The following is a 26,974-nucleotide window of genomic DNA, read 5'->3' as shown; positions in this document are numbered from 1 at the left end:
GGGAAGGAAGGTAGGCTTACAGTTCCTTTGGTTTGCCTAAAGAAAAAAAATAAACATGATTTTAAATTTTTCCTCAGCCATACAACAAAAGATTTATATTACTGAAAACAGAACTAATATACTATACAAGGAATATAAAAGTGGATTTTTTGATATAATTATATCTCTGTGCACTCTTGTCCATCATTTTGGAATTATTTAATCAGTTCAGTATATAGATTTTTAAAAATTAAATTAACTAAAGTTAACTGTGTTTTCAATTTTTTGGATAATTTCATGGTACCTCTTATATCCTGTGATATATTTGAGAATAAATATATCCCATCAGAATAAATGTATTTTAGAATCATCAGAATAAGATAAACCGAATTGCTTTTGAACCGTTGTTATAATTATATATCTCATTTACATATCTCAGTTATTAAGTTCCTAGTCTATAGCAATAACTGTGTTAGGTGCCTTAAAACACAGGCCTTATTATCTACAGTTGAGGCATCCAAGCTCATAAAGTTTAAATAGATACTTCTGGGTCAAATGCTAGTAAACAGTGCAGCCAAAATGTCAACCTACATTTGTTTGCCTCCAGAGCCCTTGTTTTATCACCACACTCGGTTAATTTCTAATTTTAAATGATTACTGATAAGACAAGCAATAAGCCACATTTACAAAACATTTCTATCCCTTCCAATCCCTATCTGCACCAAAAGGTTAAATACTATTACCAAAAGTGAAAACTATTATTTTCAGATTCACTAGCTACAGTGAAAAGAAACTTGAAATGAAGTTCTACACAGGAATATTAGGCCTACAGCTACATTCACAATTATAAATCCATAAAGAAAAACTGTAAAGCATAATTATTCTGGAAAGGTTCAACTCTTGCAGAGAAGTCTAGGGAGATTATAAAAATAGCCAAAGGTTTGCCAAACCAGAATCATGAATACATTGAATAAATACCTTCAATGGAATTAAAGAATAATTAAATCCACAGGGTAACGTCCCTGTTCCAGTGTCCTCTAGTAACTGTAGCCAATGGGCCAGTTTTAAGCATAGACTAAAATGAAAATGATATTTTTCCATCATTGAAAAGTTTTAACACTCAGAATAAAAGATAACCTGATGTCACACTTTCTTAGCAGATTTAACACGTTATCAGATTTGGAAAATCCTATGAAAAGCTGAACAAATCACTGTTCAGTTACTTTCCTTAATTTCAGATACCTAATTGAAGGCTGTGCTAACAGAGCCAGTTTGACATTTACTATACCATGGTGCAAATTCATTAGAAAAGCAAGAGGGAATCTAGTAAACTGAGTATTTTCTTTTCATCCAACGTAAACGCTGCCATAAACTATAAGAACTAGAATTATTTTTGAGAGGTTATTTCATTTATTACCTTCAAGGCAAGATCATGTAAGAAATTTAAAAATATTCCAAGTTTAGGCAAAAGAAATTAGCTGTCACTCTGTAGCCCAGAGACTATACTACACCCATATTGGGGCAATAATAAGATTTACACTGCCAGCCACATGTGTCCTTGGCACAGAATATGTAATTTATAGTGTCAGAAATTAAGATTTTAATAGCATTAATAAATAGTGCCCTCATACCATTCAAGCCATTTTAAATTTCAAAATCAGAGAGCAATCCAATCAGACTTATCATTATCTTTTCTTATAGCCCCAAATATAAGTAATCATTTTCAATATGATCCACATTTCTAAATGAAAAAGTAAAGCTTTACAATCTTGACACAGGGGACATGCATAGTAACTTATCTTGTAGAAATTGATTTACCGCTGGAAGGAGACTCTTTGAGTCATTTAATTTTACTAAATAACAAACACCTTGGGAAAGGGAGCATGGAGAAGCTGTCTGAAGTTCTGTTTTCATTATTCAATTCTATGTTTCTGGGAGTGTATATACACACATTTGCATGGGCTTTTCCTAACATGAGGCAAATCTAAAGTGCGAAAACAAAAAAAGAAAAACTGGGTCATTATCTGATGATTTCCTAAGCACTTATAGGGTTTTTATCCTTCCTTCAATCAAAAATGTAAAACAAGGACTTTGTTGATATATAACAGATTATTAAAAAAACCAACTGGCTATGGAATAAGGCCATTACCCTGTAATATATATTTATCAATATTAACTAAATGTTTAAGAACCACCCTTTCTGTAATACTGCCATCATCCCTTTAAAAATATTTCTTTTTTTTATTTTTTTTTTGAGATGGAGTTTCGCTCTTGTTGCCCAGGCTAGAGTGCAATAGGGCAATCTTGGCTCACTGCAGCCTCCGCCTCCCAGGTTCAAATGATTCTCCTGCCTCAGCCTCCCGAGTAGCTGGGATTATAGGCATGTGTCACCACACCCAGCTAATTTTGTATTTTTAGTAGAGACGGGGTTTCTCCATGTTGGTCAGGCTGGTCTCCAACTCCCGACCTCAGGTGATCCTGCTGCCTCAGCCTCCCAAACTGCTGGGATTACAGGCATGAGCCACTGCGCCCAGCTGGCAAAAGTATTTCTAATGATGTGATCACAAACTAAGACTTAAAGATTTTCAGAATCAATGACACATTTTGTCATTAATAATTAATAACCAGTTGTTATTTTGAGCAAAAACATAAAATTCCAATTATTATGTGAAGTTTTATGTGAAGGCATGTACACCATAAAGCATAATTACAGTATGTTTATTTCAAGCTACAGAGCAGGCAAAAATTCAGAAATTAATAGTTTTAAAGGAAATGATACTTTGAAAAAAATCTCATTGATCTCTGGATTTTAAGATAATTTCAACAGGAAACTAGATAGTAATTTGAATCATAATGCTGACAGAAATAATTGGAAATTTTTGCATGAAATGCATTATTATACAAAGTAAAGAGAGTTCATTATGTACCAAGTGTATATGTTATAAAAACTTTATTATACATAAAATTCAAATTCTTCATTAACTTACTACATTTTCTTGCCTTACTTTTATATTTAATTACAATGTGTACAGTACTTTAGAGTTTTAAATAACACCTTTCTTTAAAGCTAACTACAATAAAGCGAAAATTCTTCCCTACCCATCAACACTACTGAAGGTTTCGCTGGGTTTATTAGGTTAACTAAATGGTGTTTAAATTAATTTTCACTCTTAGTTTCTATTCCAATTTGGCCCCATGTAGTTGGCGAACCTGAAATATCTGCAGAATGATTTTTTTTTTAACGAGAGGAGGAGGGAAAGCTGAAATGCTTTGGAACGTCTGTTTTATTCTGCTTCATTAATATGTTCAGAGAAAAAAATGGCTCAAAACTTAAAGAGCACATTTAAAATTTCGTTTTCTATAACTATGGGAAACACATGTAAGATAATGCATTTTAAAATTTTATATTTTATATTAGCCATATGTTCTATGAATTGGAGGAGTTTGGATCAACTTACAGGTGTGGAACTTCTGTAAGAATTGACATGACTGTAAAATATGGTATTGAGATAGATGCATATAAATGATTTGACTTGGCAAATTATATATAATGACAAATATAAAGGTATTTTTTGTGTTAGAAGTGTAAGAGTTAATACATCATGCATGGGAAATAATATGAGAACATAATGATGAAAGTTGTATTTTAAAGCCAGGAATAGAGATTAAATAAAATAAAAATTATGGAGATCAATTTTTTTCAAGTTTGTGGTTTCACAAAGCATCTCTAACATTCTTTTATCAAGTGTTTCATTTTAAATTACTGCCAAAGCTGGAACTCTGTGCACTGAACACCTACTCAGAGAGACAATGTATCCTGCTCTTCTAGAGACTGAATTTGTTTTTTAACCTAGGGTGCTAAATTAATGACTCAGCAAGTTTGGAACCTTCCCAGGAAATGATTGCTTAGATTACATTGTGGAAACTCCAACTGCCAGTGCGTCTTTAAACATTTAACAGGACTGAAATAATTTCCCAACAAGGTATATTCCACTTAGCAGTTCAAAATGAACTCTCTTCATGAGTTAAGCTAGAAAACACAGAAGACAAGTTGCCTTTACTTGTGGTTTGTTTATTGTCACTTGTGTAAAAAATCAAACATAAAATTCTCTGAGATAAAAGTCACTTGACAATAAAAAATTATTCAAATAAAAATGTGTGCATTATTAAAATATTTCTACGTGTTAACTAAAATTCATTTTACAGCCATTCACTGTGTCTGGATTTTGGGAGACAACCTCCCTTTAAGTTAAAGAGAAATAGAAAGAGAATACTTTAGCATACACGCGAATATCTCTTTATGGATTTGTCTGAATCGTTTGACAATAAGCTCCTATGGAAGAACAATGTCCATGACAAACAGTAAGCAGTTTCACCTGAGATAAATACACGTTTTCAAGAAGTAAATGCACAGGATTAGTTCATGAGACATTTCAATAGAAATATTTAATATACAGACTGTACTAAAAGATTTTTACAATTTAAAGTTACATAAACTGTAACACTGACATACTTGCTTTACAGGATTTCAGTTTTAAGAGGGGACACCTGGCTAAGGAATGTTTTCCACTACAAATGTTCTGTACTTGCCTGCCTGCTCCTCGCCTCTACTTCAACATGATAATCTGTGCAGAACTCTTCCGCTACCAAACTCAAACACTTAATAGGCTGTTCATATTAATGGGTGGCCCTCAGCATCAAGGATGCAATGGGGAATGGTTGAGACTATAGTAATTTGGAGAGGACAGTGTCACTGTCAAAGGGATGGCTACAGCTCAATTAGTTCTAACAGCTGCCCTGTGAACATGTAAATCCATTGTTGATGGATTTTTCAGTTTTTCAAAAGAAGCAGGGAATCTAGGTGTGTTATAAAATAACTTGATCCAGATGTTAGTAACTGAAAAAGAAATTTAAAAACTTTGTGCCTGTCAGTTTATCTGGGGACTAAATCTAGTTCAAATGGAGATCTTTGAGGTTATAAAAAGTGTTTTCTATCATTATCTAGTTCAGCCAGAGACCTTCATATATGCCAAACTATTTTCATAGCACTTTATATGGATTTCATTTATACCTCATGTATAAACTATAAATACAACTATTTATACATTTTATACAACTATTTTCATAGCACTTTAGATTTCATTTATTTATACCTCATGTATAAATAAACTATAAATACAACTATTTATACATTTTATACAACCATTTTTATAGTACTTTACATCGATTTCATTTATGTATACCTCCATGTTACACCTAAAGAAACTGAATTACTGAGAGATTAAATCATTTTCCCAAGATCACACAACTTGTAAGTAGCAGAACTATGAATTCAGGTAGTTTTGCTCCAGATAACAATGATTCCTTTCTCCTTTGATCCTCCCCAGCTCTCACATTCCTTGATTTTATGCTAATATAGAAAACAGCAAGTATTTTCTTCCTCTCAGTTAGTCAATAAGGACGACAAAAGAGGCAATAAGACAACAAGAATAATCAAATAGTAGTGTGTTTTATGTGCCAAAAATGGAATGCAGAATATCATGAACCCCTTAACCTTGACCTATAGAAGAGATTTCTCACCAGCTTGTCTGTGCTTAGATGATAGGACCTGAGTCACGTATGTTTTCCAGAACACAATAACTAGTGGAATAAAGGGCTGCTATTCCATAAACATCACTCAGTTGGCTGCCTACTTTCCTATTCAGGTGTTATTATGCTTAAAAGATACTAGCATAACTATGCAAAAATAGACGCAAGCCAATGTTAATCTTTTATTCCAGAAGTTTCAAGATCTAGCATTTTGGACTATCACTCAAAGAACAGTGCTGAGTAACAGCTTAAGAGAGTTCTCTCCTATTGCCATAGAGATGGATCTATCGCATTTAGCAAGTGTTTCCAGGGGAAAATTTTACCTGAAAGTTCAATTCAGAGGCTTCAGGACATACAAAAATGAGGAAATAACATTCTCTGTGCCCAACTAGTTTACTAGCCAGTATAGTCCTAGGCACAGCATAACTGTTATTACTGTTGTCCTTTATATTTACTCTTTCCCTTTTTCATAGATGGTTTCCTCCTTATTCTTCAGATTTCAGTTTCCACGACCCCTTCTCTGAGAGGCCTCCACACCACCTAACTTATTGCTTACCTCCACTCCATACTCTATTACTCTCTCACATCATCCTGTCTCCTCCAAAGTCATTAATGCAGCATGCAACTGCATTTACCTATTTGTTTACTGGATTTTTATTGTCTCCCTTCAACAGAATATAGGTTCCAGGAGGGCAGCATCTTTATTATTTTGTTCCTCATTGTATCACCAATTTCTGGAATACTGTGTCACAAAGAATAAGTGCTTATATATATATATATATATATATACACACACACATATACACACACACACACATATATATATATATATGAAAGTTTGAAGGAAAGATAAACCATATTCATGGTGGAGGCAGGGGGTCATTCAGAACGGGGGTTTCCTGAAGAAAAGACATTTGCATGGACCCCAAGGTGAGTCTTGCCATACCATGGCTATGTTGAGTATTATTAGTAATTAAAATTTTGTTCGCGTGTGGGGTGGGGAGGAAGGAAGGATGGCTAATGGGTGCAAAAAAACAGCACAGTGAATAAAACCAAGTATTTGCTATCACAACAAGATGACTATAGTTAAAAATAATTTAACTGTGCATTTTTAAATAACTAGAAGAGTACAATTGGATTGTCTGTAACACAAAGGACAAACCGTTGAAGTGAATGGATATTACCCCGAAGTGATTATTAAACACCACATGCCTGTATGAAAATACCTCCTATAACCCAAAAATATATATACCTACTATGTACCCACAAAAACTAGATAGATAGATAGATAGATAGATAGATAGATAGATAGATAGATAGATAGAATCTTTCAGGACAATTCAGTCCCATCAATCTGCAAACTGTCCAGAGATTTCTTTTTTATACTTCAAAACTGTCCATCTCACTTAGGGATGATGAGCTAACCTGCTGCCAGGAAAACATCGCTGTGAACACTCAGTCTGAGGCTACTTTCTGAAGCAAAAAACAAACAAACAAAAAAACAGAAAAAAAAACCCCACACAGTCATCTGTAACAACACCTACATGAATATATGACCTCTCACACAGGAGTGGGGATTTTCCAGCACAGAGTTCTTTTGACAACAGAAAAATATGAAAACCCTTGAGAAATGGAGTTCATGTAGGAATGCACGTTTCCAGGCTCTATAATTCAGGCAGTAGAGAGTAGGGTGTGTGAGTTTCGGGTTTTTTGGTGGTATTTTGATTCTCTATCCCGTGAGCTACCTGTCAAATATCCTAAATATATAGCATAAATAAAAGCTAACCAACACCTTTTTATAACAGTAAAAGGGTGGCTACCGGGCAAGTAAAAAAAATATGTGCCCACTGCTTAGCGGTGACACATACTGTGTTATACCGTGGAGAATCCATATCTTAACGTTTGCAGCAATTTGTGAAAGCTTTCAAAGTAATAATATATATGATCTCTTACTAAAATACAAGGGGATCTAGATTTGCTGAGTACTAAAGTAATCGTAGAAGTTACATTAACTTTTATATTGCCTCACTCTTTTCAAGTAAACCAAAATGAAAGGTAAAGGAACCTTGATATTTTCTTAAGTGATCTACCCATTGCAGGGAAAGCACCAGAACTGTTCAAAAATTGTGGCAAATTACATGTACATTTCCACTAAGGAAGAATATAACTGCATATCAACTTCTACTTTGGGGCTTTAAGTGTCAGAAAGTGAAATGGAGGGTAAACAGATTATGTGGGAAAACCAAGGACAGCAATGTTAGAGGTAAGTATTCCCATAGTATTTGACCTTGCCTGAATAGACAGGGACTTGGCCTGGGTTTATGATCTCACTGGAAAGCTGAATGAAATAGTCTGAAAAGAGACTGTGGCGTTGATTACTACTGCCTTGGAGACATCGAACAGCTGGGAAAGTATGCCATAAACACAGTAGTAGGCCACAAAGGCGACAGCTTCTCCCTTCAAAAATGGCCCATAATGATAACTTTATAGTGTTGCAGGAAATAAGGGGCCAGAGAGACCAAATAGGGGTGCAGGAGAGTTTATTTAAGGTGTACACTGGCTTAGTGGACATGTGTCCTGAAAGACTGAGCACCAGACAAAGAAAGCAGTGTCCTTTTAAGTAGTTTATGGCGGGAACGACGTGATGCAGGAATGAGGCTCACAGAAGCGAGAACAAAAGCAGTTAATCATTAGGTAACATTCTTGAGATTCAGCTTACCCATCTTGGGAAAAACATGTCCTATAACTTATGCTCACCTATTTTTTGACCTTGCAGCTGCAAAGCAAGAAGAAAAACAGAAACTTACAGACCTTACAAAATATGTGGGAACGAGATAAGTTTAATTAATGTCTTACAGTTTTTACAGAAAGGCGTTAACATTCTTTTTTAACTTTTACTTCAAGGGGGTTCACCAATGCCTTACAGCTAAACTTTTTATTATTTTTTCTATTTCACAAGGACAATCAATTCTTTAACTTTTCTGCTTCAATCCCCCCTTTGGTGCTCTGTGTAAATGATGTTTAATAAAGAGCACCACAATTTTTTGGCTTTTTTTGAGTGGGTACATATTTTCTTTGAGGCAAGGCCCGGTAGGCACTTGGTTAAGGCCATGATTTGAGTAGTAGTATGCTTTGTTACCATTGCCTCTGCAGTTGACCGGATACTTTTGATTAACAGCGGCAGAAGGCAAGGGAGAAATAGACATCTTTTAACTATAACTATAAAGCTTTTTATTAGAGTCTTGAAATTATCGAAAGACAAGAACCATTCACTAAAATGTGAATCTGGGGATTATTTTTTCCAGGTTTGAACTGGGACATGAGCAAGTTTAACCATTTTCCCTGGGCCTGCCTTATAGACGCTGTGTTTACCATGTGCTGGCCTCACAAAGTCTTTTATAAAACTGGCTGGGCCTTTTTTTTTTTTTTTTTTGTTTGAGACAGAGTCTTGCTCTGTCACCCAGGCTAGAGTGCAGTGGCGCAATCTTGGCTCACTGCAAGCTCTGCCTCCCGGTTCACACCATTCCCCTGCCTCAGCCTCCTAAGTAGCTGGGATTACAGGCCCCACCACCATGCCTGGCCAATTTTTTGTATTTTTAGTAGAGACGGGGTTTCACTCTGTTAGCCAGGATGGTCTCGATCTCCTGACCTCGTGATCCGCCCGTCTTGGCCTCCCAAAGTGCTGGGATTACATGCTTGAGCCACTGCGCCCGGCCTTTTTCAAAGATTTTTAATATACATTCCAATGAAGTGGGTTTTGACGATTTTCCTCCCATTTCCTCCCAGTAACAACACAGCACAGTCACTTTTCCTTTCTTTTTAGACCAATCAGACCCAGTTGGTCTTACACTTTGCTCAGAGCATACAGCCTCTACTAAGAGACCTGTAGCCCTCTACATGTCACTCCTCACGTTGGTTCCTTCTGGAACTGTCTTTATCACACACACTCACACACTTTCCTGTTTCCAGCTCCCTTTCCTGGTTGGGGTAGCGAATCACTCTTGCCACCTCCAGTTTCCTAGTTGGGGTGGCGAGCCACTCTCGCCACCTCCAGTTTTCTTTTCCTAACTGACTTAGCAAGCCACTCTCGTGTCCTGTCTTGTTGGGTGTGAGTTTCATTCAAATCAATGAGCCACTCTTATTGTCCCCAGTCCCTCTGGGTCGGATTAGTTGTCACTCCCCTGGAGGTGATCAGGCTTCCCTTCTGTCCTTAGGGACAGGTCCTGCCTCAGGACCCAGACCTTACCGCGGTTCAGGTGTCTGTGTGCTGCTACTGATACCATCCAGGAATCCCCTTTACGGGTTCCGTTGCGCTGTTGCGAAGAGCACCAGGACATGGGAGGGCCCATCCCCTTTCGAGCTGAAGCTCTCCCGTTGGCGCCAAGGTTCCCAGGTCTCCCCTGTCCCAAGGCCTCAGTCCCACAGGCAAAGGAGGCGGAAATCTGCCATCTCCAGTCCTGGGTTTTGGCACTAGAAATGTTGCAGGGAATTAAGGGGCCAGAGAGACTGAATAGCGGTGGAGGAGAGTTTATTTAAGGTGTATACTGGCTTAGTGGACATGCGTCCTGAGAGACTGAGCACTAAACAAAGAAAGCAGTTGCCTTTTAAGCAGTTTTTGGCAGGAACTACCTGATGCAGGAATCAGGCTTACAGAAGCAAGAACAAAAGCAGTTAATCATTAGGTAACATTCTTGAGATTCAGCTTACACATCTTGTAACTTACGCTTATCTATTTTGTGACCTTGCAGCTGCACAGCAAGAAGGAAAAGAGAAACTTACAGACCTTACAATATATGTGGGAAAGAGATAAGGTGTCTTACAGTTTCTACAGAAAGGCAGTTAATATTCTTTTCTAACTTTTACTTCAAGGGGTTCACCAATGCCTATTACAGCTAAACTTTTTATTATTTTTTCTATTTCACAAGGACAATCAATTCTTTAATTTTTCTACTTCAATAGTACATTATAGAATCCTAGCCCATACCACTCAATGTCAAACAGGTAGTGCTGTGTGTGTCTGTGTGTACGTGCTCATGTGCTTCTGAAACAACATGGTAGGACCAAAGACTAGATTTTAATGCAACTTAATCACAAAAGAGAAAGAGACAAAAGATAAGAGACTTTTTTCCTCTATCTATCCCACACCCCTAAAAGAGCTTTGGGTTTTAAAAATACAGAAAAGCACTCACTCAATGAAATTATATCACTCAAGTGATATTTTCAGTGCATGACTACACAAAATAGATACCACTAAAACTTGGCTATTTAGAGAAAGAGGCATATTTGTTCATAATTCCCAGACATTGTCTCATCTTACATTTCACTATATTTATTATCAAAATGGCAACATCATCACTCTTTTTGAGAAGGCAAGAAGGAATTCATTTGATTAGATTAAATCAAGTATCAGAATACTATATCTAAGGGGTTGAGTAAAATAATGTATCTAAATATTGTGAAAAGACACAAATATTTTAGAGGCTGAATTTTCCCTAGTTTCTAGAAGTCTAATTTATAGCACCAATTCCAATCTTCCACTCTCCTCTCTCCTTCTCATTATTATTTCTTCTATACAAATCTTTCTTTTTTTTTCCTGGGTAGGCACATTATGAGGACATATAAACTCTTGAAGTGAACATAAGTAACCTTTTTTCATATTTTTATTTATTATTTAATTATATATTTATTTTTGAGACAGAGTTTGGCTCTTGTTGTACAGGCTAGAGTGCAATAGCTGTGATATCTGCTCACTGCAACCTCCACCTCCCGGGTTCAAGTGATTCTCCTGCTTCAGTTCTTCCGAGTAGCTGGGATTACAGGCATACACCACCATGCCCAGCTAACTTTTTGTGTTTTTAGTAGAGATAGGGGTTCACCATGTTGACCAGGCTGGTCTCGAACTCCCAACCTCAGGTGATTCACCTGCCTTGGCCTCCCACAGTGTTGGGATTACAGGCGTGAACCACCGTGCCTGGCCCTTTCTTTCATATTACTCAGGTAGCAGTTCAGAAGTTATGAGCAGTCAGGAATTAAGGGAGAAGAGACTTAAATCTGTCCCAGCCTAGAATATTAGATGGATGCAGATGCCCACTAAGTAAATGCCTGTGCTTCGTAACAGTGGAAGGCTCTGTTTTGTGTCTTGTCAGGAGTAATATGGAGGTCATGGTACCTTGCCTGAGAGTTGCACAGGACCTTCAGAGTTGTTACTAAAAATCTGATTGCTTTTAAGACCCACATATTAGTAAGTGTGGGGCAATTGGTATATGATGCCAGTCCCTCCCAGCAGGGTTCATGAAGAACTCTCCAGTAGTATTCACATTTACAATCACACATCTGCAAGGTTTTGTTCAGAGCATGAACAAACTTAAGAATGAACATATATGATACGCCAGGCTTGTGGAATGAAATCACGTAACAGTAACTCAAAGCAGGCCTCACAATCTTATTCATTTTACTAAAGGACTCTTTCCCCAGAAACTCACTACTGCTCATAGTCTCAGGAAGCAGGGAAGTTCTGGTTAAAACATTTTTGGACATCTTTCCTCACTGAAAGTACATACTGCCCAGGTGTGAATTTGAAAAACTAGTTTATACAATCATCAAAGGAAAATTTGTAATATCTGGCAAATGTACTACATGGGTGTCATGGCGCATATTTAAATGGAAAAATGACTTTTTAATTCAGAGAAATCACCAGGATTCCTGGAATTCCAGAACACAAGAGTTAAGTCTCTACTTCTAAATAGACCTTTGCTACACTGAAAAATATCCTGGAAAATGTTCACCTGGGCAGTAAATATCATCATAGTTAAGAAATAGCTTTTTGTCCATTATTTGCATATTTGAAAAGAAACTACTTTGACTATTATAAAATGTATCAGGATCATATCTAATTATAGATAGAAAATGCAATGCTGTATTCTCTTGTTTTCATTTTTTAAATAAATGAAAACAGTAACTAAATGAATCATTTTTGAGGGGGGATTTTCTATGAACGTATGCAGCCTAGCACTCATTTTAGTACAATCCGTGTCTTAATTACACGTGAGTCAGTAAACCTGTATGAAAATAATAGCAGTTTACGGCAAATTGTTATTTAGAAAATATGCAACCTCACATAAAATGTTAACTGAATATTGTCCAAATTTCGTAAAATTAAAGGATATAAAATGGTCAAACACTGAGAAACCTTTTAGAATGAGTGATTTATTTCCTAATAATTTCTGTAAGGTGGCCTGAATGTTAAGAATACCCAAAAAGATTAGGCTAGAAGCATTTAATTCCAAGAAAAAGAAGTTCTCTGTAGAGTCTCCTAACTTCAAAGCTAAATTAGTGGATAACACCTTAAAGTCACTGAAAACATTTAAGATAACTTTAGTAAAGCTATCTAATTTTTTTAAAAAATCCATCATGTAAAAAATGCTGTGTCGTCAATTATATCCTAGGGTCACAAAGGTCATCCAATATCTTAAATTCTGCTTCATTTTCTACTTTGACTTCAGCTCTTTTACCTCAAGAAAAGATCACTCTCGTCAATCGCTTGACAAAAATATTATCTTTAATCTGGCCGTGTTGATTTATTTTCAACATGTCTCCATATGGTTAAGTCTCTATATGGTAAGCGAATGAATGAAAATATGTGTTCTTCATGTTAAAAAATCAATATGGGAAAAGACATAAAAAACATACAGATCATAGATTGATGGAGGATAACAGTCACAATACATAAAGACTATAAACCAACAAGCAATTCAATGGAAAAAGGGAAAGGCAATTCACCACAGCTGAAACACTAAAGGTCAATTAATATATGAAAAGCCTTTATTCTCTCCAATAAAGAAATATATAGTTAGGCACAGATTATATGTATTTCAAATCAGCAGCGAGGAAAAGCCTTTTAAAATATTGACAACACCTGTTGGGAAGAGTATAAGGAAATGGAAACTCTCATATACCATTTTCATTAGAGTCAAAAATGTAAACTTTTACACTTTTTTTTTTTTTTTTTGAGGCGGAGTCTCGCTCTGTCCCCCGGACTGGAGTGCAGTGGCCAGATCTCAGCTCACTGCAAGCTCCGCCTCCCAGGTTCACGCCATTCTTCTGCCTCAGCCTCCCGAGTAGCTGGGACTACAGGCGCCCGCCACCTCGCCCGGCTAGTTTTGTATTTTAGTAGAGATGGGGTTTCACCGTGTTAGCCAGGATGGTTTCGATCTCCTGACCTCGTGATCCGCCCGTCTCGGCCTCCCAAAGTGCTGGGATTACAGGCTTCAGCCACCGCGCCCAGCCACTTTTACACTTTTGAATAACTATACATTTTTTTAAAAAAGCAGTATAACCTATTTGGATTATAATAATGTTATCTACTAACTCATTCAGTAAATAATTTTTATTTTTATTATTTTTTTGAGACAGTCTCACTCTATCACCCAGGCTGGAGTGCAGTGGCATGATCTTGGCTCAACGCAACCTCTGCCTCCCGGGTTCAAGCAATTCTCATGCCTCAGCTTCCTGAGTACCGGAATTACAGGTGTGTGACACCTGCATAGCTAATTTTTGTATGTTTTTAGTAGAGGCAGGGTTTCACCATGTTGACCAAGTTGGTCTCGAACTCCTAGCCTCGAGTGATCTGCCTGCCTCAGCCTCCTAAAGTGCTAGGATTACAGGTGTGAGCCACTGTGCTTGGCCAAATAAATATTCATTCAGAATTTACTAATGCTTTTACAAATATGCAAAAAATACATAGAGATGCTTATTTTTTGCATTATTTTCATATTTAAAATGGAAACAGGAGGAGAAATTGGTTACATAAATCAATATATTTCATTGTAATATAATACCAGGAAGCTTATACAAAGACATATACTGTATTTACTTGTTGGTTTATGGTTTACCTATGCAAGCTCCATGAAGGCAGATAATTTATCTATTTTTGCATACTTGTGCACCTCAGGGTTACAGACATAAAAGCGTAAACTGACCAGGACATGCTGGACGTGGAGCAATGGCGAGGTTTCTCTAACCATTCTGCTACTTGCACAACTGTCACTAAGACATTTCTCTGAAGAAATTTTGGTCGAATTTTATGCATCAGTTTCTTCCAAGACATTTATAAAGAGAAAAGTCTGTTATCTTTTTGACAAACTAGACGTAAACAAAGTTCAAGAAAAATAGCTCATGCTGAAAACACATCTTATTTCCATCAGGAGCTAGCCTGTGAAGGCCTGGTTGCTTTTAATTTGTACGACTTGCACAGAAAATCAGACTACTCTTCAGTCCTCCTTTATGCAATCTGTTCCCAACTGCAATGTGGGAGAAAGAAGTGAAAAATGTTTCCCGTCCTTCTTTGGCTTTATGCCCAAAGGATTATTTGAAGGGAAAGATACTAATTCACATTTAAAATTATGTCTAGAAGGCATTTTAAATTATAAACCAAATTTACAAGACTATAAAAATTACACTCACCTAGCTTTCACACTGGACTTATTCTAAGTAGGACACTTTTTGAATAAGAATAATTTTCCAAAAATAGGAATTTACTATTATTGAAGCAGATGTCTTCATCCTGTAGCTTATGAATCAGAAATCCTGACTCATCAATCTTAATTAACCCAGAACATGTTCTGGTTGTGTTTTCATTAGCTTCCTTTGTTAGAGTTACCTTAACAAATCCATCTTAGAATGGATACTAATAATACTATTTAAAATTTATAGTCCCACGAGGGAAAATAACAGTATGTCAACTCTCAATTGAACAAGGTACAGAAATAAAAGACACTAAACATTCACAAGTCAACTGACCAAAACAAACCATCACAAGAAGAGCACTGTTGTATGCTCTAATACTTGACCTAAATACTTCTCCTCTATGTTCATATCATTTATTGCTTAAGATAGAAAAAAGGCCAATTTTGGAGGGGGGCTTAACAAACTTTTTTTGAAGGAAATTTATGTATTTTCCATATATAATTTCTGTCTCGATTGAGAGACTGACATTTCCATTTGTATACCATTTTTAAAAAACAATTAATAGATTGTTATAACACAAAAGGATGGAAAGATCCTTTATTGGAAAGGTAAGTTCAGGAACTGTAAACAAGTAGTTACAGCCATCTTTAGGCAATATACTGGGATGGTGTCCTCACTTTGCAGGCCTCTGTGGTACCTGGGATTAGGACATAGTTCCGATGTGCATGAGATTCATTTAACATAACATCACATAAGTGAGGACTGATGTAGTCTTCTTTATTCTCAACATGTCTGTTCAGTTTCATTAAAAAAACACCAATGTTACGAAATCAAGCAGTCACAGGGCAAAATTTGACCTGAAAAACCTAATTCTATTACTCTAATGACTTCATTGCCCTTCAGCTTATTGGGACTATGAAAAGTTAAACATAACAGGACAAAAGCAAGGAAAACCTGAGGGCTTTCTGTGAGCCAATGTGTTGAATTTTGAGCTAAACTTTGACCTGATTATTCTCATAAAGTCAATACAGACAATTGTCTGATGTCAGCCTAATATGCTGGTTTGAAAAAGATAGTGAAGCAAATTTCTAGTGCCAGGTAGCATTAGTACCTACCTCAAAGCCAGGACTCACAGGAGACTGAAACATGAAGTTGTAAGAGCAAAAAGCAGGCAAAGGTGCAGAATCAAAGGAGAAAAAGACAGGAAAACAACGTTATTGGATGAAAGTAAAGCACATTATTCAATAATGTTTCATATAGGCATGTTTTAAAAGAAAAGCAAAATGTTATACTAATCAGTCTTTATAACTACAGAGAATCTGAGTTGGAAACTACATTTAATATTTAAATGGAACTATAGACACTAAGTAAAAATTGCAAAAATAGTTTACAGTTGTGAGTTGGTAGATGTTAAAAAAAAAAAACTCTACTTGTCATGGTCTCAGTGATGAACGATGGTTCTTTCACCTTATTGAAAATAAATTACAGTCAAAATGAAGCATTTTTGACCTTTAAGTGAAAGATTAGATTTTCTTCACAATAATTCATATTCTCAATGGGAAAAGAAAGAAAAAGGTCATCAAAGTAATCAAATGATACAAAGTTGTTAGATGCTTGCAAGCAAGAATAAGCTGATGAATAATCAGTAGCAGTCAGTGGTTTCCAAACCTAGAAAGTCCAATAGCGGGTTAGAGTTTTAAGGAGGAAAATACGCCTATAGTGTATTCTTTGTTCATTTTACAATCTTTGTTGCATATAATTATTTTCTATCTGATTCCATTCAAGGTTGAAATATAATTCAAAAGCAGTAAGGTTACTCTGAATGATTTTAAAGATAAGAGGTAATGTCAATGAAAAAATATGACAAGTTTAATAAGTAGATACAACTTTAACTGGTAATCTTAAATTGAGTATGTTGTTTTTCATCTCTGTTCTCTCAAGCCTGTTTTGGGGCAGATCTATCTGATAACTTAAAAACCAATCCAAAACCTTAATATGTTCACTCGTTTTTCTTAACGAAAATGCATGGACTGAGCTTTGAAATGTGATTTTTTTGCAGTGTTGTGTTGAATAAAATACCCCACATTGAGAAAAATCCTAGTATCTGTTTGTTTGTTTTTTCTTTTTTTTTTTTTTTTTTTTGAATCCTCAGTCCTCATTTGAAATCTGCAGCTAACTCATTTTGTCAGAAACTTTGGAAAGTCATGAGCATTTAGACTGAGGTTCTACCAAGACTGATTGGTTATCCGGTATTACCTGCTACAGGCTGGGTGTGGTGGCTCATGCCTGTAATCCCAGCACTTTGGGAGGCCGAGGCAGGGGGACCACGAGGTCAGGAGATCGAGATCATCCTGGCTAACATGGTGAAACCCCATTTCTATTTAAAAATACAAAAAATTAGCCTGTATTTTTAAATAGAAAATACAGCGTGGTGGCAGGCGCCTGTAGTCCCAGCTACTCAGAAGGCTGAGGCAGGAGAATGGTGTGAACCCAGCAGGTGGAGCTTGCAATGAGCCAAGATTATGCCACTGCACTCCAGCCTGGGTCACACAGCGAGACTCCGTCTCGAAAAAAAAAAAAAAAAAATACCTGCCACATTTCTGGATTGACATGAAGCATGTGCAGAGCTTAAGGGCAACAACCACTCATTTGAAAATAACCAAACATGAGTTTCAGGGAAAAATTATAACCTTGTTTGCAGGTACTCTTAGGGCACATTCACATGCAGAAATGGCAAAGTTGGCTTTTTGGGAGAGGAAATCAATTTCTTCATTTCCAAAGGAAGATATTATCCTTGCCATCTACATATCTGATATCCAAAGTGTATGTATTTTCCCCAGTTAGCAGCCCTGAATATCTTTTTTCTGGGCTGTCATCACAATTCAGCTTCAGCAGCATGCTATTCAGCTCATATTTGAAGATGGTCTATGTAACATGCATTCATGTACTCATCCCTCTAAGTTATTGTTTCCCAGAGTGCATGCGTTTCCTACACAATATTAATGGGTTTTATGAGAAAAGGGTTCCATGTTGGAGTGGATTTAAGAACAGTAATTTCACCACTGTCAGACTTCTTAGAACCTTAATTATGCATAATAATTTCTAGGATGCCCAATATTTGGATGGACCAAGAAGCATTTCCTAATCTTATTTGACCAATATTTTTTTCAGAATATTTTATGGGGCCATTATTTTTAAGAAAAACTTTGAGAAACACAGAGACAGCTCTATCTTTTCATCTTGTTATCAAGTTAGAATCACCAGAAATGTCTCTAAATCACCAAGGAAAAGACAGCGACCTGTTTCATTCCTAATTAGTTGTAAATTATACCACAGTTTTGTTTTTGTTTGGTGTTTCCCTTAAATGAAGGTCATATAATTACAGTTTTGTATCTGTGATGAAACTACTGTAGGTGACAATGTTTATTATGTAAATGAATACTAGAATGTATCCCAGGATGATGTGGCATATTACTTTTAATTTAGCACCCAAAGAATTTATTTCCAATTATTGAATAATGCAAATTTTATAGCTCCATTTTCCTTTAATTGACTGATAGGAATCTTATAACATAATGTATTAATTATTATGATATAAAATTTCATTCTTTTCTCACATGACCTGTGTTGAAGAATCTCAATGACTTTATAACTTGCTATTTGGAGATCTATTGTTATTATCATTTTAAAACATTTTTACTGAGGTACAATTCATATGGAATAAAGTATACAACATTCTAGGTGTATAGCTTGATGAAGTTTTGCATGTGCATAAACCCATGTAACCTCTGCCAAGATCAAGATATATAATATTGCCAGCATCCTAGAAAGCTCACTTCTGCTCCTTCCCAGTTGACATCCCACCTTAGTTTTATTTTGAAGTATCTTGCCATAAATTGGTTTTGCTTGATTTGAACTTCATATACTGGATTCGTAACTATGTACCCTTTGTCTGACTTCTTTCTTTAAATATCATTTTGTGGGATTCAACAATGTTGTAGAGTGAATCAATAGTTCACTAATTCCATGGCTGTATCATTCATACAATCCATTGTATGACTACACCACTATTGGTTTCTAATTTTTAGCTATTATGCATAAAGATGTCAAAAACATCTTATAACATATCCTTCTGTCAATGACTCTCTATATTTCTATTGGATATATACCTGGAAGTAGAACTGGTGAGTCATGCCATATGCATGTGTTCAGCTTTACAAGATAACTGCCAACAAGTTTTCCAAAGTTCTTTGGGCCAATATACAATCCCAGTAGTAGTGTATGTACATTTAGTTACTCAGTATCTTCCCCAGTACTTGTTATTAACAGGTGTTCTTTCAATGTCAGACATTCTGATGCAGACATAGGTCATTACAGACTTAACTTTACAGTCCTTGATAACTAATGATGTTAAGCACATTTTCCTGTTTATTGTCTATCTTGTAATGTGCTGGTTAAGTATACTGCTATATTTTAAATAATGTTGTCTGTCTTCTAACTTTTTTGTAAATGTTCTTTATGTGCTCTGCATATGAGTTTTTATATGATATATTGTATTGAAAATGTCTTCTCCCACTCACTTTTCTATTCTCTTAATGGCATTTTGATTAAAATAATTTCTTAGTTTTAATGATACCCAATTTATCAATCTTTTTCCATTGTCATCAGTGATTTAAATCCTGTTTAAAAAAGGTTTTCCTACTCGAAGTTCTTGTAGATATACTTTCTGTGTTACCTCCTAGAAGCTTCCAATCTACCTACAATTGATTTCGTGTATGGTATAAGATAGGGTCAAGATTCTTCTTTGCCATATAGATATCCAATTGGTCACAGAAATGTTTGTTGAAAAGACCATTCGTTTCTCACAGCAATTTTTCCCTTGTCGTAAATCAGTTGGTCTGTGTATGCACATACTTTCTGGACTCTATTTCATCGGTTAATTTTTCTGTTTTTGTGTAACAGCACATTGCCTTAATACTTTATACTTAACTTTATGTAATGCTACCTTGTCTTTACTGCACCTCTATAATATGTTTGGCAATTCTCTGGTTTGTTCTACATCAGGGGTGCTCAACCTCAGTACTATTGACATTTTGGGCTGGATACGTCTTCATTTTGGGAGGCTGCCCTGTGTATTGACCTCTCTGTAATTGATCACTCAAATCCAATATCCTTGGTTGCTCTTGGGCGCCTTCAAATAGTGTTTTGTTCTTTTATTTCGTATGTTATTCGGCTTTTATCATTGTCCCTCATGGGACAGTTTATCTGATTAAAGTTTTCCTTTATACCTAGGAATAGATGTTCTAGAACAGATTATTATATTGTAATAACTTTTTACCTAAGACTAACTCTTGCCTGGTGTGGGTTCAATTGGCTTTGACTTTTCCCAAATACCACAAGAACACATGTAAATAAAATAAAAAGATGAGTAAAGCATATAGAAATAATAGAATCATCTAATACTAACTTCTTATACAATTGCCCGAAAGTCCATAAAATTGATATAATTTGATAAATAAACTTATAAATAATGATACAGTGTATTAATATGTTCCACTTAAGGATCCGCTGAGAGTTTCTTGTTTCCTTCTAATACTGATGATAGTTTACAAAAAAAAAAAAAGAAATCCATGCCCACAGAACTGTTATAAATTGACCATATTTTGGATTTTTTAAAAGATGGACTGTTTTATGGATAGCATAATGGATAGTTTACTGCCAAAGTTGATGATAGTTGAAGTTTGTCATGTGATCTATACTGTTATAATATTTTTTTCTATCTTAACATTAGAGAAATCTGAGATTGAATTTCTGTGCCCAAATGGATAAACAAACAGAATTACCAATGTCGTAATCTGTATCTGAAAAAGGAATTTTATAGTCAAAATAGGCGATCATTTATGGAAAATATAACTTTCTTATATATGAGAGAAAATATACTTACTATGGCAGATTTGCAAAATGGATGTTCTAGTGGCATTAATGAGCAATGCCATCTTTACAAGGGTCAGGCCATCATTCTTTTTGGAAATGGAAATTATTCTTTAATGTATATAGAACCCAAAGGTTTTACTATTATTGCCATAATATCACCTATTAGGCACCCACTATAACTTTTAAACTATAGTTATTGGTGTTATTGGGTTGAAAAGGGACATAGGCATGATACTCCCAGTGTGCCTTGGTCGAACAGGGTGCTTTTGTTCCCGTATGAAGGAGTGAAGACATGAAAGGGAACAAAGGCAACATGTAAATATGTGTCCTCCTCAAGGTGGGCCAATGTTTCCTACTTTCTCTGGGATTGGATAAAAACAGAGACAAGTAGGCACCCCATAAGGACACAAAGGGCTTTGCTGTGTTTAAAACACGATTCTGAGAACCAGTGTGTCAAATAGTATCACAAACATTACTTCCAAAGGCATTTCTCATTTAAAGGTTACCTGAAGGCATTTTATACAAGATTATGAAAGCTTATGACTCCCATCCCAGTAGCTTTAAAAAGTGCCTTGTGGCTCCAATATTTTCTCACTTAGTAAACATGTGATTTGATCATAATTTTACAAGTATTCTTGACAGACACAGTTAAAGTCTAATTTTAAAAATATGTATTTATAAAATAGATTTTAAGCATTTTACAAGAATTTTAATTCACCATTTAATTTCAACATTTTATGTGATGTAGCAAGTAATTCAGATAATTTAGTAGTTATAATTTGGTTACATAAAGCAATAAAATACGTTGGTTTAAAACACAAAATCTGTGTTAAATTATACTTACATAAGCTAAATTAGATTTATATAGAAACTATACATTTATATACATATATGCATAATTTACAATTTTGTTTCTTAAACTTATTTTTAAAGTTCTATCTTATAAACATCATGACTCACAGCAGCTATACTTAAAAGCAAGAGTAACTGCTGTCACTTGTAAAATCACTAATTACGAAAATTCAAACTCAAAGAACTTCTGAGCTGAGAAGATGACACAGGATTATTTTAAAACACAGACTTTGACTTAAGCACCTTTCAGTAAGATTATCATAATTTCAATTAATAGAACTTTATAGAATAATATATGATCACGCTTACACATTCTGAATAGGTACGAAGTTACAATATGTTCTTCTAGTTATTGGTGAAATTTAGTACCTGCCTTCTCCAACTAGGTTCACTTAAGGATGTACCGAAAACACAAAAACTCCTAAAAGAGAGCCCTATAAAAGAGTGTGGGATTTTTCCTAATTATTAATATAATTCATTTGACTTATACTCCTGGCTGACACTTTAAAAAATTTTGGTGATATAAAGATCACGATCACAAAAAAGTTTTTCCAAACAAGTAATTTATACAACTTCTTATACTTCTTACAGATGTCTTCAGAATTTATTACCACTCTCCACTCCAAGAGGGATCTATTCAACCTAAATGTTTTAGTATTTTCAAAACTTTTCCTAATTGATTTTACAATAACAGGATTATAAAGCATCATTGTAATATCCATTGGGAGATAGAGGGGTAAATATGGGAAATTTATATCCTCAAACTATTAGCCTATTTCAGAATGTGTTTTTATTTTAAATAATTCACATAATTACCACAATTTTTATTTTGTTTTGAATGTTTGGAAAATCCAAATTTAACTTTCTTAAAGAAGAATATTAACCATATCCATAAGATGTGTGTGCGTGTGTGTGGGGTGTATATAAATATATACAACCCCAGGGAGACACAGACTCAGCCATGCATAGCCCAGTGATGCACAACTTAGTAATGCACAATCCCATTAATACACACTCCCAGAGAGAGAGAAAATAGAGACACACAATCCTTAAGCCACACAAGTCTATCCGTCCCACGTCATGCATGTGTATATATATACACCCCACACACACAGTCTAAAGCAAATGGAAATATTTAAAGTGTTAAGTCCTAATTGTCTCACAGGACATATCAATCAGTTTTTGACAATAAGTCTGCATGTATGCCAGTATGCCAAGCAATAAAGACATAAAGACTTTCATGGTTTCACAAGAGCAAATTTCAAGTTTCTTCTCAAAATAAATATTCAGTCATGCCACAGATTCCTCTAATAATCTTCAGAGAACATTTTGTATCTCTCTAGTTTCCAAATTTTGACAAGCGATGTTTTGCAACATTAACACATTAGTTCGTGCTGCTCTGGCCCTGTGACCACGATAAAACCTCACATATTTTACAATTACCCTAAGCTCAGAGATAAAAGCAAACTCAAAACTGTTGGATATTTGATGAGGCACTGACCAATCTACAGCACAAGCCCTGAAGAAACACTGTCATTAACACCCAGGCTGCATTCTCCGTCCTAGGGCCCTGTCTTGGATTGACATTGCTATCACATCACCCCACAGATTTCTCATGTAAATGGGGAAATGAGTAAACAGGAGGCCTTACCAGAAGGGGCTCATCAGGGGCACTGGTAGAGAGTTCAGCAGATGATGTGCGGATGGTGCTGAGCCCAGTGAGGGAAACATTCGAGAGTCTTCTCCGCCTCACACCACTGCAATTGTTGGGTATTTTAAATGCACATCTTTTATGGTAATTCAGACCACATCCTGGAAAGGGAAAATAAAATTATTTTGTTGAGCCATAAATTAAAAGTGATTTCAATATTAGTGTAAAGTAGAATTTTTAAAAAACAGTACAGCTTCTGTTTTCTTGAGGGTATTTGTAAATTCAAATTTTCTATTGAATATTCTCTGATTTTTTTTCTCATTTGTTAATGGGTTTTGAATTCTGATCTTATTGCACAAGTTCAGGAACTATACTAGTTATCATTTTAAAAAAATGTTCTGTGATATAACAGAGTTAGGCTTTAAGGGATATAGAAATTAACTCAAATTAGATTATCTGAGCCACTTTCAGCTGCCACAAGTTCAAATGTGAGTTGACACATAAAGGAATATTAATCACAGCACATCACAAGTTTTAGACAACACTAATTTGAATCTGGGTCCCATAACTTGCTTGTCTGCATGGCCTTGAACGAAGTTTTCACCTCAGTTTTCTCATCTCTAAAATGGAGGTAATTCTAAAACCTTGTAGAATTACTAAGAAGATACATAAAGTACCTCACATGCTGGTTTCCACATGGTAGGTGATTGATAATTGGAAACAGATTTCCCACCTAGGCAAGTGTCAGTTTCCTTTCAATATTTTTACTATTCATATTCCCCATGTAGCTGGAGGCCATCACTTAGAACACAGCAGTCCGGAGAGACAAATTTTCATAAAACTACATTTTAGGCAGAGTTTCTTCCAGATCATTGTCTCCTAGCTTCCCTCCTCACAGAGAGAAGTTCAGAAATTGCAGATAGCTTATTTGTAGGTTGCATAATAAATGCTCAGTTATATTTGTCAAAGTTCAAAGAGCTCTATCCCTGCCCTCCCAATCCAAAGAGAATAGAGCACAATTGCGCAAGTTTTAAAGATTATATCATGGTGTCCTAGCACCTTGAATTGTGCAGCTCAAAGTGTTCTTTCCACATTATAATAAAACTATGTTGTTGGTGCAGAAATGCAGGTACATGTTCTAGTTCGCGACTCAACAGCTGAGTGAACTTAGATGGTTTAATTTCCCAAATCTCTGCTCATTTCAACAAATGTGTATTCAATGTCTACTATTCCAATTTCTGACTTACTTACTAGGCAAATTTTATTTGTAGTTGGCTGATAAAATATCGAGCATCATATAGGGGTGAAACATGTCCATATGATAAAGGAGAAAAGATGTGAGAATAAGGGCTCCCAGGTCAGACCGACTTTGTTCAAGACAGGAAACTTAAAGAAATGAACAGAAGACAATCCATGTACCCCTAAATGCCTGGAAGATACTTCCGAGGGAGATACTGCTACATTACTGTAGACTGCACAACATAAGCAGATAGCTCCAGCATGCATTATTTTTTATTTTTTACTATTTTATTAGCTTTAGGTGTACAAGTGGTTTTCAGTACATGAATGAATTATATAGTGGTAAAGTCTGGGCTTTTAGTGTAGATGTCACCCAAATAGTGTATGTTCATTGCACACAATAGGTAGTTTTTCATCCCTCAGCCACCTCTGAACCTCCTGCTTCTGATTCTTCAATGTCTATTGCAACACACTGTGTGCCCCTGTGTACCCACAGCTTAGCTTCCACTTAAAAATGAGAACATGTAGAAATTGGTATTTTGTTCCTGAGTTACTTCAGTTAGAAAATGGCCTCCAGTTCTATCCAAGTTGCTGCAAAAGACATTATTTTGTTCTTTTTCATGGCTGAGTAGTACTTCATGGTGTGTGTGTGTGTGTATAATGCATATTGTGAACTGTATTCACAATTGCAAAGGTATGGAATCAACCTAAGTGCCCATCAACCAATGAGTGGATAAAGAGAATGTGGAGCGCATACACGCACACACACCAATGTATATACATATTTGTATATATGTGTGTGTATGTATATATGTGTATATATACATAGATCTATGTAAATAGGTGTATATATACACGTAGACTTATGTATATAGGTGTATATATAGATAGATCTATGTATGCACACACATAAAAAAATCATATTTTCTCAAACAACGAGTAGATAAAAAAGTATATATATGTGTGTATATATGCACATATATATATGTGCGTATATATATGTATATATGTACCACATTTTCTTTATCCGCTCATTGGTTGATGGGCACTTAGCTTTTACATATCTTTGCAATTGTGAATTCTGCTGCGATAAACATAGGAGAACAGCACACATTTAACTTGCATGGGAAGAAAATAACTTACCTTCACATTTAAGACCTTGACGCACCAGCCCCCACAGCATTTCTCCACAGTGATCACAGAAAGCTGGAGCTCTGTATGAATGAACAAAGAGGGCATGGGGACGAATCTGAAAGTCTTCAAAGGTGGCAGAAGCTGTAAAAATAGTGATGTTGAAAAGTAAGTCGAATAGGCACTCTGATCTGTAAATCAAAAGTATGCAAGATAATAAATATGCCAATACAGATATAACTCTCTAGCCAAAGTTAGGGAAGATAAGATGCAACACAGCTTGCACTTTCAGCCATTAGACATTATTCCCAGCCACAGTTTTACAGTTGGTGGCACAGCAACCGTCTCTCTTCTCCTCTTCCTGCTTGACCAAGTTTCAGACCACTTTAAAAATGGCCAAAAAACTAGCAGAAAGCATGAATGAAAGTATAAGTAAACCTGATTTACAAATACCTGATGATACTTAAAAAATGTTACTTTTTATCTTACTTAAGTGAACCAGAAAGGTATTCAAAAATATTAATGAAAAGTTGATGAATTGAATTCAGACAGATCTGAAAAATAGTATACTTGAGTATGACCATGAAGAAGTACATTACAAGGTCCAGCTGAAAGACAGATATAAAAGATGAGTGGCTTCCTTATATAGGGATAGAGCTGTTTGAACTCTTGGGCAATGTATAATAACTAAGCATTTAAATCATGACTGAGCAGCAACCAAGCAGCCACTTCACCAACATGCCAAAGAGAGGGATTTAATACATACGCTGGTGAATTGCAGTCCATTCTGAGAAATATACCTTAATCAACCATATTCATGTTGTAGGGAACTTTTTGGTGTTGCTTACTGTTGCTTATTATGTATGGTACTCATGCAGGATATTAAAATCCATTTTTATTACATTTTTCCATATGATATTTTTTATTATATTATAAAAGTGGTTTGTGCTTTTTTTGTTCTTGCTCAAAGCAAGAAATAGAAAGGTATAGACAGCAGAAAGATTAGCTTTTTTCTCAATGTCCTAATGGAAAGTGGTGGATCTTTCCAGACCTATGTGCACGCAGTAAGCCTGAGGTTGAGGCTGCACAGTATAGCACCTGGCAGTTAGAAAACCTGGGGAAGCCTGACTTTTA

General features: G+C 35.6%; 1 protein-coding gene across 3 annotated transcripts in view; it reads right to left on the bottom strand.

Moving 5' to 3' along the window:
- Positions 1-26,974, bottom strand: part of PRKD1 (protein kinase D1) — a 366,194-nt gene that overhangs the window by 67,711 nt on the left and 271,509 nt on the right. For 2 of the 3 annotated variants that reach the window (XM_017895870.1, XM_017895871.1), the window contains exons 3-4: positions 25,853-25,984; positions 23,471-23,631 (exon numbers count right to left, since the gene is read on the bottom strand). In XM_017895870.1, coding sequence (XP_017751359.1) covers positions 23,471-23,631; positions 25,853-25,984 — 293 coding nt within the window. Of the gene's footprint in view, positions 1-16,148; positions 16,173-23,470; positions 23,632-25,852; positions 25,985-26,974 lie in introns of all 3 variants that reach the window. The other variant, XM_017895869.1, reaches the window with a different exon arrangement.

Source organism: Rhinopithecus bieti, unplaced genomic scaffold (genome assembly GCF_001698545.2).
Source record: "Rhinopithecus bieti isolate Rb0 unplaced genomic scaffold, ASM169854v2 scaffold_21703, whole genome shotgun sequence".
Taxonomy (NCBI): Eukaryota; Metazoa; Chordata; class Mammalia; order Primates; family Cercopithecidae; genus Rhinopithecus; species Rhinopithecus bieti.
The sequence above is the reverse complement of the archived record's forward strand: the minus strand, read 5'-3'. Positions and strand labels throughout refer to the sequence as shown.